The sequence below is a fragment of the Mustela lutreola genome, chromosome 2 (assembly GCF_030435805.1).
Source record: "Mustela lutreola isolate mMusLut2 chromosome 2, mMusLut2.pri, whole genome shotgun sequence".
Classification (NCBI taxonomy): domain Eukaryota; kingdom Metazoa; phylum Chordata; class Mammalia; order Carnivora; family Mustelidae; genus Mustela; species Mustela lutreola.
The window spans coordinates 26,601,157-26,620,027 of NC_081291.1; the positions used below are offsets into that span (position 1 = coordinate 26,601,157).

The 18,871-nt window shown below is 36.8% G+C and overlaps 1 protein-coding gene across 39 annotated transcripts in view; it reads left to right on the forward strand.

The window, feature by feature from the left end:
- SLMAP (sarcolemma associated protein) overlaps positions 1-18,871 on the forward strand; it is a 144,188-nt gene that overhangs the window by 113,111 nt on the left and 12,206 nt on the right. For 29 of the 39 annotated variants that reach the window (XM_059161267.1, XM_059161265.1, XM_059161270.1 and 26 more), the window contains 6 exons: positions 3,529-3,609; positions 3,892-3,951; positions 15,055-15,177; positions 16,218-16,292; positions 17,841-18,161; positions 18,613-18,730. In XM_059161267.1, the coding sequence (XP_059017250.1) occupies positions 3,529-3,609; positions 3,892-3,951; positions 15,055-15,177; positions 16,218-16,292; positions 17,841-18,161; positions 18,613-18,730 (778 nt within the window). The remainder of the gene's footprint in view (positions 1-3,528; positions 3,610-3,891; positions 3,952-15,054; positions 15,178-16,217; positions 16,293-17,840; positions 18,162-18,612; positions 18,731-18,871) is intronic. The other 10 variants (XM_059161283.1, XM_059161294.1, XM_059161301.1 and 7 more) reach the window with 1 other exon arrangement.

Genomic DNA, 18,871 nt, shown 5'->3' on the forward strand with positions numbered 1-18,871 from the left:
AATTACTAGGTATTATAAGTCTTCGTATTTCTTTCTCTAGCTCACCTAATGCAAAATGTAATCATAGGTTGCGTATACTTTCTTTTTAAACCCTAACTCAACTAACAGTCATTGGTGTGTTTACTGAAGCCTTAGGGTAGAAGTAGAAAGAATACCATGGAAAACATGGTTTCAACTCTAGGTTCCACCACTAACTAGCTAGCTATATGCCCTCGGGCAACTTATTCTTTAAACTTCAGTTCCTCATTTGTAAAGTGGAATCGACAATATTTAACTGTCGGAATTTGTAGGGATTTAATGAATGTTGCTTATAAAGCAAGAAGCAGCATTCTGGTATTTGACAAATGTTAATTCTCATGACCCTTCTTGCTTTCTTTCCAACTAATGGTTCCAGTGGTGTAGGAAGTGGTCTGTGGCTAGAATGTTTGTTTTGCCCATCCATCATTATGTGTTCTCAGAGACCTAGTGAAAATAGTCACCTTGTTGTAAACTTTCCAGTTTGGGAACAGTTTTGGTATGAATGTTGGTAGCTATTGTTCTGTTTCCTTCTATATGCTATTGGTATATATCTTAGTGATTAAGTACTGCATAGAAAATCAACCAGCAAGGATTTTTTGATACAAGAAAGTTGGGTGCCACTTCATAGCTAAAGAATGGATATTTTGAAAAGAGATACTCTGTCTCTCATTTGTTTTGTCCTGTTTCATTCTTGAATAGATTTGGTTTGCCTCTATATAATAATCTATTATCAGGACATACCAATGATAGAACATGATTTGACTTGTCTTTTTACTCAAAATAGATTTGTGCCTTCAAACATCTTCTTTTTTAGAGCACTTACTATGTGCTGTACACTGTTCTCTGCAATGGGGATATAGCAGTTAACAAAACAGAAAAAATCCCTGCTCTCATGGGACTTATATTATAGTAAGATCTTGATGGAAGATTTGGTCCCACCTATAATTTTACCTTCATGGCTAATACTCTCTATATAAAATTAAAGTTCCTTCAAAGCCAGAAGAATACTTTTGAAAATATGTTCTTCTTGGTTTACCTTAATATCTTGATCATAAAATTTCCAAAAATATTAAAATCAGAAGAGAGTCATTTTTTAATTCTCCCAGAGTGGTTCCTTTCCCATCTATGTATAAGATTAGATGAGACTAATCTTTGAGACTCTAACTTTGTGATTAAAACTGGAACATTCAGAAATGTCTGATTACAGCACACTGAATGCACCAGAGGTCATAGATTGGATTCCCATGGGTCTCCATGGTCAGTGACTCCACTTCTAATCTAAGCTGTGTGTCTCTCAGCAGTTGGCCTGGACTTCAACTAGAAATGGCAGTGAGAAAAGAAGCAAAAGGCTTCTTGTAATCTATCACCTATTTTACAAATTAAGCCACACATTCTAGGGATGTTCTTAATGGAATAGCCATAAGAAGTTATATTTTAATATTGTATTAAATATATTTTAATATTAATTAATGGTTTTAGATAGTTTCTGATCACTTTTAAAATGGAAGATATCTCTCTCTCTCTCTTTTTTTTTTTTTTTTAAGATTTTATTTATTTATTTGACAGAGAGAAAGATCACAAGTAGGCAGAGAGGCAGTCAGAGGGGGCAGGAAGCAGGCTGCCTGCTGAGCAGAGAGCCTGATGTGGGGCTCGATCCCGGGACCCTGAGATCATGACCTGAGCCAAAGGCAGAGGCTTTAACCCACTAAGCCACCCAGGTGCTCCTGGAAGATATCTCTTGATTTAATTGGTTATAAAGCAATATATATTAACAAAATTTTTCAAATAATGTATGACAGTATGAAGTTAGTAAATATCTGCCATGTCCTAACATCCAGAAATGACAGTGAGTATCTCTGTTGCGGATCCTTCTAGGCTTGAATAAATATGTGCAGCTGAAAATTCATAGCTAAATATATAGCTCTTTTCAATCTGGAGTCATACTATACATACTGTTCTTTAACAGCCTTTATTTTTACTTAATAGTAAGGAATATATCTTGAGTATTTTCCATTCCATAATGAACAACGCTGCAGTGAACATTCTTATATAATTTAAGTTTTTGACGTGTGTTACCTCAAACAACAGCTATAACATTATAAAAAAAATCATATGCTCAGAGAATTTATAATCTAACTAAAGAAATAAGATACATAAATACACATAGAATGATATAAAATAGAACATTATTAATTATAAAATCATAGGACACAGAGAATATACAGTAAAAAGGAGCAGCTTGCTGGAGAAATGAAGACTCCCTTAAAGGTGGTGGGGCTTAAGCTGTATCTCACAGAATGAATAGGCCAAGCAGAGAGAATGGTCATTGAATTTAGTGAATCAACTCAAAGAATTGGAGATGATAGTGAGCCAGCATATCTCAGCCCTGTAAAGAGGCTAGCCTGACTGAAACAGAGCTCGTGTGTGAATTAATGTAGGGACCAAATTACAGCTAAATACTGGCATGTAAAGTTTGGCTTAGACCTAGTGGAGAATGGGGAGATGCTATAAGATTTGGTGAGAGAAACGACCATCACTCTAAACGCTATTCTAATGCATGCCATAATACATGCAGGTGTGCAATTATAGATAAGGATCTACAGCCTAATTAATTGCCAGTCATCTTTTTTTTTTTTCCTTCTTCAAAGATTTTATTTATTTATTTGACAGAGAGAAATCACAAGTAGATGGAGAGGCAGGCAGAGAGAGAGAGAGAGGGAAGCAGGCTCCCTGCTGAGCAGAGAGCCCGATGCGGGACTCGATCCCAGGACCCTGAGATCATGACCTGAGCTGATGGCAGCGGCTTAACCCACTGAGCCACCCAGGCGCCCGCCAGTCATCTTTAATAAATTGTTGGGCTTATAGTTAAGAGTTTTGAGAGCAACTTGTTACAAACGAGGCCTAGGATTCCTTCATTGGCTCAGGCAGCGTACCACTTGCAAATAATCACAAAAATTTTTTTTTAAGTCTTTCTCAGTGTGGTTCAGGTACAGTTATATTTTTTTAAGATATAAAAGGCTGTTGCTTTTCTTGTTTTAAATGTCATTTTTATAATAGTTTTGATTTTAGAGTCTTATATAAATATAAATATTACTGAGTATAACTGTTGCTAAGGCAACCTAACTAGTGTTTTTATATAAAAGAGCCATTTCCTTGCATCATCTTCATACAATGTCCACATTGTCTTGGAAATTTGCTATATTTGTTGCAGTTCTCTGAATATTTTAGCAAAGCTTGCTTCATTTTTGTTTCTAGTTGGCCAGTGTACAGCCTTGACAAAAGCCCCGACCCTCTGCACAGCAGACATGATCCACATTATAATTTAATATGAGCCATGTGTAATAACCAGCATTCCATTTTGGACTAGAGTGGTGAAGAAGTAAGAGATTAAGTGACCTCAGTTAATTTTAAAAGTATTTTGCATATCAGTAGACTTAGAGCACTCAAAGCCTAAAGCAATTTTACTGATACAGTGGTAATGAGATTCTACTTTCATTTTTTTCTTGGTAGAAAACCAGGCAAAAGCAAAAGAATCTGATTTGTCAGATACTCTGAGTCCGAGCAAGGAAAAAAGTAGTGACGACACTACAGGTGAGTTATAACCTAATGTTTGCAAATCTACAGATGCTATTGTTACTAGCTGAGCAGTTTAGGGGTGCAGGTTAATATAGATTGAGATTTCAAAGTTTATGTTTAGAGGGGAAAGCAATCTCCATTTTTGAAGTTTCTCCCTTGAATCTTGGGTATATTGTTTAAATTAATTTCAACTATCCAGATACGATCATTGTGTAAGTTTCATTTATTTATTTTGATAGTGATAGCTTGAGGATGGAGCTGATTACTATTTGTAATTATCTTTTTTGTCCCGTGCAGACGCCCAAATGGATGAGCAAGACTTAAATGAACCTCTTGCTAAAGTGTCTCTATTAAAAGGTACTTTAAGATGTTTTTATGACATTTTAAACCAAGGCATCAGAATCACCCTTTGCTACATGTATAATATGAAGTTTTAAATGTAGTTAAGAGATTAAGACAGGTTGTCGAAAGTAGCAAGAACTAAAATTTAAAATGTTGGTGTTTGTGTTTGTGCCAGTGCTTCAAACAAAAATATTTAAATTGTAAAATAATTTGCATCAGTCAAGGTTTAGAAGGGCAAAGTGGTAAGTGGTAGAACATGATCGTACCGTCTTTAAGTACAATCATAGTTCCCAGCACTTTTATAGCACTCTTTCTGATCTGCACTCTTCCCAGGTGACCATTCATGTTGATGAGGCATGCTTTTTTTTCTAGTATTATAATAATAAATCTAAGTTAATGTTTGCATAGTCCAGAAATCTCATCTAGGAGCATTTCTGATTCTTCTCAGAAATACACTGCTGTTACTGTTTAAAATGTTACTGATGCTGAAAAACTGTCAGAACCCTTAAGCCTTTGTGGGAACATAGAGAAACAAGAGGGAGGTGAATGAGTAATAAGCACCTCTCTTTCAAAAGTAACTGTTTTTATGGTCTTTTTTACTATAGAAAACTTTTCAGCCACCAAGTTCAGACTGATTTATAAGTAACATTGATGCTTGTGTTAATTATATTCAACTGTTAATAGTGCTCTTGTGATTTTATAATATCAGTCTGTTTTGGATTTTATTTTTATCTCATTGCCTACCATAATGCCAGATGTTCAGTAAAATTCAATTATTGAATGAATTAATAATAGACCTTTTACATCAAAGTTATAAAACTATAAGAGAATTAGAAAAGTAACACACTCTAGCAAGAAGCTGAAAGTCAGAGAACTCTAGGTTCAATCCTAGCTCTGCCATCTATTTGTCATTTTCCCTTCAGCAAATTACCTAACCCCTCTGCGCTTCAGTTTTTTCTTCATTTGTCATATTGGGGCTTATTGTGAGGATTAAATAAAATAATGCATGTAGACCACTTAAACATCATAATGAAGACCCTGCTAATAATAATGATGTTAATGATTGATAAAAGCATACCTATTTGTTAAAGGATAGCTTTTCATTAATAAAGTAAAATTGTGGGGTTTATATTTTATAAACTGTATCTTTGTATATTTCCTACTGTATCTTTTAGGGAAAAGCAGTTGGTTGTGGTGGATCTTTTCCAATTACTAATGTACTTGTTTACTGTACCAGATATTGGAGAAAACTTTTTTTAAGGCTTGAGTCCCACAGGAAGGCTAAATCTGTAAAAGTGCCCATGCTATAGGCTGAAGAGTCAGACTCAAGGAAAAGGGAATGAGAAGGGGAGTTGTGGGAGGGACGAAGACTAGAAAATATGAAGTGCCTATGGAAGGAGGGTGGGTGGACGGATGCTGCTAGTGATTGCTTGTGTGCCATTGGTAAAGATTGCTCAGAGTTTTCCTAACCTTCCTTGAAGTTGAGGTGACAAAAACAAAAATGGAACCCCCAAACTTTCCTTATGTTTCTATGTGATTGCAACTTTTGTTAGTGAAGTAATGTCTTTACCAACACCCCTTAGAAGATTTTGCAGCTTGATCTTAAGAACAGGCTGCTAAGTCAGTCAGTGATTAGATATAAAGAAAAATCACTTGTTAGAAACGAGGCATATTTGAGGGGCACCTGGGTGGTTCAGTGGGTTATGTGTCTGCCTCTGGCTCAGGTCATACTCCTGGGGTCCTGAGATCAAGCCCCACATCGGGCTCCCTGCTCAGCTTGAAATCTGCTTCTCCTCTTCTTCTCCCTCTGTAATCTCTCTCTCTCTCAAATAAATAAAATCTTTTAAAAGGTGGGGGGCATATTTTAGAAGAGTCTCTAAGAAACAGTCACATAGCCCTAAATGGTTGTTTTTCTATTGTGTCCCCCCCCCCTTTTAAAAAGATTTATTTATTTATTTGAGAGAGAAAGAGAGAGTATGGGCATGAGCAGTGGGGAGGAGGCAGAGGGAGAGGGGGAAGCAGGCTCCCCGCTGAGCAGGGAGCCTGATGGGGAGCTCTATCCTAGGACCCTGGGATCATGACCTGAGCTAAAGGCAGACACTTAACTGACTGAGCCACTCAGGCGCCCTGTTTTTCTTTTGTAAGAATTGTATAAATTCTGGGGCGCCTGGGTTGGGCCGCTGCCTTCGGCTCGGGTCGGGATCTCAGGGTCCTGGGATCGAGTCCCGCATCGGACTTTCTGCTCAGCGGGGGGCCTGCTTCCCTTCCTCTCTCTGTGATCTCTTCCCTTCCTCTCTCCTACTGTGATCTCTCTCTGTCAAATAAATAAATAAAATCTTTAAAAAAAAAAAAAGAATTGTATAACTTCTTAAAAATAATATATTCACTGGCACTTACTAGAAACACTTGGGTTGTGGTTGATTGTGTATGGTTATACATTATAATCTCTATAATTAGGTTTAGTAGGCTGATAGAACTTTTCTCTTAAATGAAGAGTATCAATTATTTGCTACGGTGTTAACCTTGAGAGTTATAGAAAGTAGCCTCTTTATTTTCCTCCTTGAAACCCCTGTGCCTGACTTCTTGAACCACTATTTTAAAATTTTATTTTCCCTTTTAAAAAATAACGTCTTTATTTAGAATTACAATGTGCTACTTTTCATGTTAGTCATCTAGGATTAGGAAAAGAATCTGAAATAGATTAACATTCACCATGAGATATAAATAAAATGATGATAGCAATAGTATCTTTTTCCTGAAATATTAATTATGTTCTATTTATGCTATTTTTGAGAGGGAAATAAAGGTGTGCTTGAACCACCTTTAGCCATGCATCTGTTTAAAATATTATGCACATTTATAAGTAAGAATAATGTTTAATGTCAGAATAGCATCTGTCAGGGAGGAATTGTACAGTTGAACCACAGGTTTTTGTATGCTTAATCACTTCCCCAAAAAAGGTAAAAAGAAAGCTGGAGTTCAGTCCAAGTAGTAGCTATTTGCAAGTTTGCTCTATTTAAGGAACTGTGCCAGGGACTCCAAAGGTTTCAAACTCTGATAAGACTGTCCTTGGGGTTTGAGGAGTTTCTAGTCAAATTGGTGATAGGAGAGGTATAGATAGTAAACTGCTTCTTGTGTTTGTTGCCATGAGGAGTTCAAGAAAGAAAAAAAATGTCCAGTTTTTGTGTTTCTTTTGTTTATTTTGGAAAAGGGCAGGAAAGGCAATTTGAGCCTTATGAAAGAAGTTATCATTTGAGATGACCCTGAAAGTGTGTCATGCCACCTAAAGTCTATTTAGTGATAACCCCAAATCTGGTTGAGATTCTAGATCCAACTGCCAACTTGCAGGATGTGTAAAGAACTAGACACATATTCTAAATGAAAGTGGTGGGGTTACAACAACAAAATCCAGAAAGTAGAGAATTCTGTAGAGCACACAAAAGTAAATCGCTAAGTTTGTGAGAAAAAAGGTAGAAGAATGGGGAAACCTTCCAGTTAAAAGGGATTTAAAAGATGTGTCAACTAAATGCAATGTGTGAACCTTGTTTGGAACTTCATTCACACAATGCAACTCTAAGAGTTTGAGGCAGTGGGAATGATACAAAGTATCTAATACTGATTAGATACTTGATATTAAGGAATTGTTCATGATTTGCAGTGGGATAATAGCATAGCATTACAGTTATCATTTTTTGTTTTTCTTATCTTTTAGAGATGATCTAGATATGTATAGATGGGTTTTTTTTAAGCGGGTTATAAGATGATCAAGATATATTCTTAGAAAAAGGAAATAAAAACCACAAGCTTAGATAATATTGGGTTGAGTTTGACAAGTATAATTAAACTGTTCACATAATCATTTGAGTGTTTTATTGGGGTGACTTGGCAGAATTCTGTAGCTTCTGAGTACAGAAATGATATGGTCAGACATGTATTTTGGGGGAATTTTTGAATGAACTGGAATAGGTAGAGGCTGGAAGTAAGGCAACCAGTTAGGAGGCTTTGGTAGTCATTGAGACTCTGAGCTAGGACGATTGCTATGGAAATTTAAACAGAAGAACAGAATCCAATTTGGATCCCTGTTCTTCAGTTCTTTATCATCTTTCCTTTGGTTTGCTTTTCTCAAATCTGTAGGCCTAAGGAACTGAATATGAGAGATAAATAGAAGTTTGATACAAATCCAGCATTTGACATGGAGTTACTAAAAGGATGGTAGTGTTATTAACAAAAAATAGTATTTCTGGAAGAATGGGTGTCCTGGTGGGACAAGTGATGGTTTAAGTTTGGCACATTCTTGAACAGGAAAGGTGACTTGACCCAGGTTCTGTTTTGCCTGGAACCATTTATGTCCATTGTCCCAGCACAGTTATTAAAAGTGCTTCCTTTCACATTCAAAGGTGTCCTGGTTGTATTTGTCATCCTAGGGACCAGAGATGCAGTTGGAAGTGCAAGACAGAAAGTAGGACTATGAAGTAATTTTCATTTATTGACCCAGGAGATACAGAGATAAGACACAGGAGGAGGCTGTAGTCTTCTGGGGGAAAAAGATATGTGGGTAGTGCAGTAAGTGTTTTAATGGGTGTGGTAGAAACTTTGAAGAGCACAGCTAACTTCCTGGCTAAGGGCAGGGATGAAGTAGGGCAGTAGTCAGGATGGCTTCCCAAATGAGGTGGTTCAAGATAAATGAGAGTATGCCAAGAAGGGAAAGGGAGCCATGCAGCTCTTTAAAATATTATTTACATTTACAAGTAAGAATAATGTTTAAGTCAGAATAGCATCTGTGAGGGAGGAATTGTACAAGAACACAAGTGCGATGGAGCACAGACTGTGTGGGACAAATGTGATGAAAGGTAAGACTTGGTCAGACAGAAGGCAGTAACATGTTTGGGAATTCTGTGCATAAGGGTAACCATGATAGCAGGGGCAATTTATGGAGAAAGAAAAGGACAATGGGATAGGCAGAGGAGCCAACAAAAGAACAAATCGTTAAGAACCCGGCTGGTCAGAAGGAATGGCACAAGGGTGAGAATCGATGGTTAAAGCCTGCTGCCAAAGTTAAATTCATAGTTGGGGTGCCACCTAGGACTATTTCACATGACTGCACATACCCATGATGGAAAAATGGTCCTTTTCTGTGAAAGTTGTTCTCATCAACCAAGCCTGCAACTACCAGACCTTCCAAAGGGAGGAGTGGTCATAGTAGAAAGAGAGTGCACCCACCAGGCCACCTGCCTCAGACAGATCACTTTAAAAAAAAAAAAAAAAAAATTTAAATTCAGTTAGCCAACATATAGTTCATCATCAATGTCAAATGTAAAGTTCAGTAATTTGGGGCGCCTGGGTGGCTCAGTGGGTTAAGCCACTGCCTTCGGCTCAGGTCATGATCTCAGGGTCCTGGGATCGAGTCCCGCATCGGGCTCTCTGCTCAGCAGGGAGCCTGCTTCCCTATCTCTCTCTCTCTGGCTGCCTCTCCCTCTACTTGTGATTTCTCTCTGTCAAATTAATAAATAAAAGCTTTAAAAAAATAAAATAAAATAATAAAGTTCAGTAATTCATCAGTTGCATATAACACCCAGTGCTGATCACATCACATGCCCTCAGATCACTTCTGTTAGATGATGAGGTAACAGATGGCTACATCAACCTTCAACAAACATGCACGTGCAAAATAAAGCAGGAAGAAGTACTTTGATTTGGCCCTTTCCCAGATGGTTCAGAGTATCTCAACCATGTTTAGAGCAAAGGTCAGAATTTAAGTTAAACCTCCAGTCACTTTTCTGAAGAAGTAATGACACAAAATTCAATTTAGGATATCTTGTAGGGAGGTACCTGGGTGGCTCAGTGGGTTAAAGCCTCTGCCTTCGGCTCAGGTCTTGATCCCAGAGTCCTGGGATAGAGCACCGCATCGGGCTCTCTGCTCCTCGGGGAGCCTGCTTCCTCCTCTCTCTCTCTCTCTCTCTCTCTCTGCCTGCCTCTCTGCCTATCAAATAAATAAATAAAATCTTAAAAAAAAAAAAAAAGGTATCTTGTAGGTATTCTGTGTGCCAGGGCTGGTTCATTTAATGGGTTCTTTTTTTTTTTTTTTTTTTTTTTTTAATTTATTAGAGAGAGAGAAAGAGAGAGCATGAGAAGGGGGAGGGTCAGAGGGAGAAGCAGACTCCCTGCCAAGCAGGGAGCCCAATGCTGGACTCCACTCCAGGACTTCAGGATCATGACCTGAGCCGAAGGCAGGCACTTAACTAACTGAGCCACCCAGGCACCCCACATTTTAGTGGGTTCTTGTATGGCATGGATCTCTATAGAATTTAGCTTTATTCTGAGAAAAGCTGGCCCATGGCCCAGACTGTATACACCAGGCAGTTCTGAGGATATATCATTTATGTTAAGGAGAAAAGAGATTCTGTTAATCTTAACACCTCATCATGGTTCCTAAAAATCGTTTATTTCTGTTTGACTTGCATTTCTAAATAAAATGATTTGGCTCAGAAAGGCTTTCACTTATCTTCATCTAAACACTTTCCACCCATACTTATCACAACACTTTTCCCAAGATTGTGAAGTGGATTGATACAGAGTCCCTTCCCATGACAAAAGTGAGTACCATGAGAGTAGACCCAAGCCATAGTAAACTAATGCATTTTCCCACATTATGAAATACAACAAGCCTTTGGTTAACCTTAGCACAAAAAGATTTGCTAATCAGTCTTGGATAAAAAATTAGCACTTGGGGAGCGCCTGGGTGGCTCAGTCGGTTAAGCATCTGCCTTCAACTCAGGTCCTAATCCCAGAGTCCTGGGATTGAGCCCTGCATCTGGCTCCCTGCTCAGTGGAGAGCATGCTTCTCCCTCTGCTGCTGCTCCACCTGCTGTGCTCTCTCTCACTTTCGCCCTATCTCAAATAAATAAATTTTAAAAGAAATTAGCACTTGGTGTTCTGAAAAGAGGGTCTTTTCAAACTTGATCAGTTTGAATAGTAATTGTATATTAAATTTAATTTGTAAAGAATTTGGTCAATGTCTTCACTTCTATGATCAAACACTATATAGAGTTTGTATGTGCCCATTATTTGATATATGGCATCTTATTTGCTCTAATTAAAATGCTAACCCTTTTTATTATATGGTACGAAGAACTAATTTGCAAAGATTTTATTTATTTATCAGAGAGAGAGAGGGGGAGAGAGCGAGCACAGGCAGACAGAATGGCAGGCAGAGGCAGAGGGAGAAGCAGGCTCCCTGCAGAGCAAGGAGCCGGATGTGGGACTCGATCCCAGGACGCTGGGATCATGACCCGAGCCGAAAGCAGCCGCTCAACCAACTGAGCCACCCAGGCGTCCCAAGACAGGTTCTTTTTTTAATTAAATTATCCAATATATAGTACATCATTAGTTTCAGGTGTAGTATTCAATAATTCATCAGTTGCATATAATACCTAGTGCTCATTTAAATCATTTCTTCATTTAAGTAAGAGATTTGCTTTAGTATTCCAATATAGGATAGAATGCAGAAGGGCAGGCTAGGTTAAGGGCAAGAATTTAGACAGAAATGATTGGGGCTTATTCTGAGATTGTGACATTGGGATTGGTAATTTCCAAAAACCTTTTTTAATTATGAAAAATTTGAAGCACAAGAAAAGTTGAAGAGTACCAAAAACACTCATACATGCCCTCCACCTAGATTCAACAGTCGTTAGTATTTTGCCGTATTTCCTTTATTTATATGTGTATGTATGTAGAGATTTTTCTTTTAAGTTTTTATTTTGATACAATTTCAGACTTAAAGAAAAGTTTCAAAGAATAGAACAAAGCATATTTCAAGAATATGCTCTTCATCCAGATTCTCTAAATGTTAACCTTTCATTCCATTTGCTGTTACCATTTTATGGATTTGATTTATCCATCTCCCTCTCCCTCCTCCATGCACCTTCCTCCCTCTCCCCAAGCCATTGAGAGTAAATTACAGACCTGATAGCCTTTACTCCTAAATACTTAAATGAATATTTTCTGTTTCTTTTACACAGCCACCATACGACTCTCCTGGTTAGTAAAGTTACAATGATGTATTACATTATCACATCCATAGAGTGTATTCACATCTTGTCACTTGTCTCAATAAAGTCTTTTATAAAAGAAAAATTATGTCATCATAAGAGAAAATCTTGAGTCATACAGTGTATTCACTTGTCACATGTCTTTGGTCTCCTTTAATCAGGGACAGTTTCTCAGTTCTTTGTTTATAAGATATTGACATTTCTGAAGAGCACAGTTACTTTGTAAATTGTCCCTCAGTAATAATATTGGGTGTCATATTAGGAGGAAACTGATATTGAATTGTTTTGTGACTGGTGATGTTAACTCTGTATAAACACCCTGTTCCTCCTCAACTTTAATCTACTTAGTTTTAGCTTCTACTAAGGATTCTTGCCTGAGTCAGTTATTGTTATAATAGTTGCCAAATAGTGATGTGCTAATCTATAATTCTTTCTACATTTGTTAGTTGGCTTTCTGCATTTCCATAAGAAGAGTTCCCTTGTCCGCTCCCTCCCTCATTCCCTTCCTTCTTTCTTTCCTTCCTTTCCTTTCTCTATATCATTGTGAATTCATGCATTTATGTGTTGTTCAGTGGGTTATAACCTTTATTATCATTATTTATTCTGACGCATTCTCCCATATTTGGACAGTGGGAGCCCCTTGTATCTTTTCAACATGAACCGGCATTCTTTGAGCCCTTAGTTACTTTCTGACACAAAAGATGTCTACATTCATTTTGTACTTTCCCACCCTAGTTAGTACTGAAATCAACAATTTCTCCAAAGAGCTTTAGTTCTTTTTAGTTCTTTTTTAGTGGAGTATAGTGTTTAGAAACCAAGATCTGAATATTTGGTGTGCTTATTGCTTCTAGGCCCACTCAGTAGGCAGTGAAGAATAAATGTATGCATATACTTAATGCCCATACATATGTGTGTATCTATATGCAGTCTCGCATACCTATATTTATTTCTGCATCTGCATATGTTTATATGTTTCAGATCTATTAGAGTTCATACTCTAATCCTACCCTACACCACAGGATTAATTCTGTTTTCCCTATATCCATGTTGTTAATTCTGTTTTCCAACAGTAAAAAACCTGGCTGTCTGTATCCACAGTATATTTTTTTGATCCCTTTTAGAATACACAAAAAGCAGTTTCACAGTTACTAACCAGTGCTTATATGAAAAAGAAGTCTACATATAGATTTGATATTTTTTCTTGGTTATCAAATTATTAGCCTGAAATAAGTAGTTCTCAACATGGAGCAGTTTCACCTCCAAAGGGACATTTGATAATATATGGAAACATTTTGGTTGTTACAACTCAGAGGGAGTGTTGTTAGCATCTAGTGGATAGGAACCAGGGAAACTTGTAAACGTGCTACAACCCACAGGACAGCCCACAGAACAAAGAATTATTCAGCCCCAAATGTCAAAAGTGTCAAGGTCAAAAAAGCACAAACATACAACAAAGGAAGTACCTAATGAAAGACTTTATGTATGTTTTGGTTTAATTTTTTTTTTTTTTAAATAAGATGTAGACATCATGACACTTATTTCCTAAATACCCCTGTTAATAAGGACACTGTCCTACATAATGACAGATCCAGAGGTGAGGGCAGCTAGGACTTCGCAGATTCCAGTGTGTAGTGTTGGAAGAAGAGAAGTTTTATAGTTACTGTGACAGCGCTCCTACCACTGGAAAATCTGTCTGTCTTTTTACATGCTTCCCCCCTTACCAAGAGATTATTTGAAGGGAGAATTGATATGCTGACTATAATAGATGAAACCAGAGTCAAATTTACTTTTTCCTGCATGAAAAAGATATAATCTGAGTATGAAAATATGTGTGTATAACATCTAAAACCTTCTGTGATCATACTGTGAAATTTTATTGTTAGCTCTTTTTAAAAAAATATTTTTTAAGATTTTATTTATTTATTTATTTTTATTTGAGAGAGAGAGGAAGAATGAGCATGACTGGGGAGAAGGGCAGAGGGAGAGGGAGAGTATCTCAAGCAGACTCCTCACTGAGCCTGGAGCCCACTGCAGGGCTCAGTCTCACAACCCTAAGATCACGACCTGAGCCAAAATGAAGAGTTGGGTGCTTAACCGGTTGTGCCACTCAGGTGGCACAACTAAAGATTTTATTTTTAAGTAACCTCTATACCCAACATGGGGCTTAAATTTACAACCCTAAGATCAAGAGTTATATGCTCTACCAACTGAACCATCCGGAAACCCCTCTTAGCTCTTTTGTAATAAAGTTGTTATGCCTGGGCTGTGCCTGGGCTACTTGTAAACCAAAGTAATTATCAAATAGAATGCACTAGAAGAATATTACCTAATGATGATGTATTTTTTCCAGGCAGTGTTCAATAGTAGAAAATTTTAATATGGTGAAAGATGGGGAGAGTTACAAGAGAGGAAAGAAAGACATTAGGGGAAGGGACATATTTGAGATATGATGTTGGATCTAATTTATTTTGATAAAACCATTTAGGTTATATCACTTAATAATTTAGCAAATATTTGTTATGTGTTTAGTGTTGGGAAAATACTGATGACAAAGTGAGCATGGTGGAGATTTCAGCCTGGTTTTTATTTTGTTCTCACAAAGAGAACAATTTTGTTTTCTTCTTTTTCTTGAAGAAAAGTTTGTTTTTGTTTTTCCATTTCCAGTTAATTCCAAGTGGAATTTTTCTGACTTGTTATCAAACAATTTCAAAATTGATGAAGAAGAATGGCATATGCCCATTTTACCGAATGTCAAGGCTTACATAAACTCTACATGAGTGATATGTATAATTTAGTATATATAATATATATTTTATAATACCATTACTATTTTATAATACCATTTTATAATACCATTGCCATGAATTACTAATATATATTTAACTGTACTTGTGTTCTTTCTCCAGGGTAAAATGACTAAAATGCTTAATATAATTTGCTTCTAAATTTTATTTAACTCAGGTGTGCTGTCAACTATGCATGTCTAAACATGAAAGAGATGACTAATAGTTGGTTGTAGAGATTATAGTATTGTACTAACTCTTGCTTTTAAAATAAACATTTTTGTCAGATGACTTACAGGGTGCACAGTCAGAAATTGAGGCAAAACAAGAAATTCAGCATCTTCGCAAGGAATTGATTGAAGCCCAGGAACTAGCTAGAGCAAGTAAACAAAAATGCTTTGAACTTCAAGGTGAGATCAAGATTACATTGATTTTTTAGGGGGTGTGGAAACAGTGTGATATGACTGAGTCCAGAGGCAGAGTAACTTGCTCCAGATCCACAACTTTATTAGCTATGTGATCCTAGGACATTGACTTAACCCTCTATGAACATGTTTCAAAGCAATAAAGAGTTAAAGTTGCTCTACTTCCTTCACGTCATTGATGTGAGTGAAGACCAAGAAAGACCCATACCAATGAAAGATCTTCACAGTTAATTACATATTAAGTACAACAAAGAGAGAAAACACAATATATTTGAATTTCTAAGTTTTAGTTATACTTAACCTTACTCTTCAGTTTAAGATAAGGGAAATTTATATTCCCTATGATTTTAGAGTGTATTCTTTAGTAAGTTGGAACAACCAGACAAGGTAAAGGTATAGAATTTTATAGTTTCCCAACCACTTCTATTCCAATAGTTTATTTATCCATAGTATCATAGGCCAGTGGAGCTGGTGATATTTATTCCCTAGAGCTTACATTTCCTTATCATTCACAATAACTAACTAGTTGCATCACTTGGTACCACACAGGGTCTTAGAGCAAGGAGAAAGTGAGTGGCCTATGGAGTCCTCATGTTCTCTAAGATGACCATTCTGGTCAGGAGGAAGATTCACATTCCGTGGAGGAACTGGGAGCTTTTTGTTTGTTAGTACTCACTGTATACGTGGCCCTAAACATGAGACTTTTAAGTCTATTTTTAAAATTTAAGCTCAAAATGCTGATTAGCAGCTATCAAGAATGCTCCTCATGTAAAGAATAGCAGATAATCTTGGTAATATAAGGTCTAGAAAACTCTGCTACTCAATTGACTAGATTTATTACTTACTACTGTTTTGTGCTCCTAAAATCTTTAAATTACCTAACTGCTAATACTGATAATACTTACTGCTTAGCTTTTGTTTCCCTCAATAAGCTTTAGGTGAGAATTTCTTAGAAATCTCCAGCTGCTCAATTCTTAATACTGACATTAACTCACAAAATTAGATATATTCTGTTTTGTTTTTAGCTCTTTTGGAAGAAGAAAGAAAAGCCTATCGAAATCAAGTTGAAGAATCCAGTAAACAAATACAGGTTCTTCAAGGTATGAAACACCCCAGGGTTATTTATTTTTAAGAGGGGGGGTTGGGGAGGAAGGGAGTGCAAGCAAGCCCCGGAATGTGGGAGGGATAGAGGGAGAGAGAGCAAGAGGGAACATTAAGCAGGTTCTGTGCCCAGCATGGAACCCGATGCATTGCTTGATTTCATGACCAGAGCCAAAATCAAGAGTCAGACACTTAACCAACTGAGCCACCCAGGCCACCCCCATAGACATTTGAGTTCTTTAGAAATTTAAGTTTAATTATGGTCAAGTTAGAATTTCTGGGGTAGATTGTATGTCTTTTTGAAGAGAAAATTCTTTAAACTCTTGTAATTTAATAACTTTATCCATTAGCTTATGTAAATCTGATTTCAATCTATATTTGCATTCTCTAGTGTGTATGGGCAATTTTCCCTAAAGATTCTGTGACATAGGGCTTCCTTTTGTCTTAAAGCATTCTTACCTGGGCATCATTGAGTGCCCCCTAGTGCCAGCATGTTGTTTTATGACTTTATCCTCAAGTGTTAATCGCGCTGACTGTTGTGTCTTCAGATTCTGAACTTGTTAACCTCTCAGTGCTTCCTGCAAACTGAAAAGTCCTCATATTTTTTAATGCTTTTTTGTGAAGCAGGTTTCCCCTTTCTCAGCCTGAAATTCTCTTAATTATTTTAATTATTCTTTTTTACCTAAGGAACTTTTTCTATCAATACTTTTCTTACGTTATAGTAACCAAGACTATTTTTCTCTTCTGAACCAAGGATTTCATACAAATTGTTTCAAGTTCAGTCCTTGAGGGCACAGGATCAGATCTGTTAAAAAAATATACCTCCTTGATTAGGCATTATTCATTAATGTTGTCAATTCATTAATTCAACCAGCAATCCTTGGTTGTTTGCTCTGCTAGTGTTGAGAATAGAGTATGCATGAGATGTACAGTCAATGGAAAAGATAAACCGTAAGCAAATATTAAATGTGGTGTCCAATAAAGGCGGAGTAATGGGCTAGAGATTGAGAGGGCTATTTTTAAGTAAGACATCAGAGAAAGCTTTTTTAAGGATCTGACATTTAAACTGCAAATTGAATAAAGAACATCAAAGGTTTTACTAATGCATACCATCTGACCAAGCAATTGTATGTCTAGGAATTCACCCTAAGAAAAAAACTAGGATTGCATTATAAGCAGTATTTTTTATAGTAATTAAAAACTGAACAGCCTAAAATCTCTGCCTGCCTCTCTGCCTACTTGTGATCTCTCTCTGTCAAATAAATAAATAAAATGTTAAAAAAAAAATCTAGAAGAATAAATACCAAATGCTAGAAGCAACTTTCTCTGTGTGGGAGAAGTAAAAAGATCACTTTGGTTTTTTACTCTTTGTGTTTCTATATTTTGACATATTCTGCATTAAACATGGCTTGCTTGTACTATTTAATCAAAAGCAGCAAACAGCTCTGACAGCCTGGGCTGTGCAGTAACTACAATCCCATTTGGGCAGTTCCTTTATTTGTAATTGCTTTAGACAAAGAGAATGATGGATCAATATTCTTTTTTAGCCCAACTACAGAGGTTACACATCAATATTGAGAATCTCCGGGAGGAGAAGGACAGTGAAATCACAAGCACTCGAGATGAACTGCTTAGTGCCCGAGATGAAATTTTGCTTCTTCATCAAGCAGCAGAAAAGGCTGCCTCTGAGCGGGACACTGACATTGCCTCGTTACAAGAAGAGCTTAAGAAGGTGCGAGCTGAGCTTGAGCGGTGGCGGAAAGCAGCGTCTGAATATGAGAAAGAAATCACAAGTCTGCAAAGTAGTTTTCAGCTTCGATGTCAGCAGTGTGAGGACCAGCAGAGAGAGGAAGCAACAAGGCTACAAAGTGAGTGTGCATATTTTACATAAAGCTCTTAATTCTTGACAATGATAACTTTATAACTTGCACAAAATAACCATTTGAGCTGTTTCTCTCTTTGGTAACAGTTTGGTTGCATAAAGTAATGTTTTTATATTGGGTCCATAAACATTCTTCAGGTCCACAAGTTCTACAATAAATTAGAATTTCTTATAATTTTATATTTTATTTTAATACTACTGAATTATTTGTCTTATAAAAGTGAAGTGGGAAGAAAACATTAAGGAAGTTCAAAGTGATGGAACTTACCTAAGGTATAGAGACAAAATAGACAGTAACCGAAGAATAGCCATGCAAAATCTACATGTTTTGGGGGGAGGGGGCAAGTATGTTTTTCTCTGAAATATTTCCCTTACCCTTTGAATTATTATGGAAGTTATGTTCCTCTATTAATGAATATGTTTTGGGACTATTTTAGGTGAACTAGAGAAGTTGAAAAAGGAATGGAATGTATTGGAAACCGAATGCCATTCTCTAAAAAAGGAAAATGTTTTGTTATCATCAGAACTGCAGCGGCAAGAAAAAGAATTGCACAAGTATGCAAGAACTCTTTTAGCTTCAAAATATTTCTTTATCTTAAATTTTCATCTAAATTAAATTTAAATTTGATACTTAAATACCTTTTTGGAGGAAAATATTTAGCCAGACTCCTTTTGGCCGTTTGATGGTTAAGCACA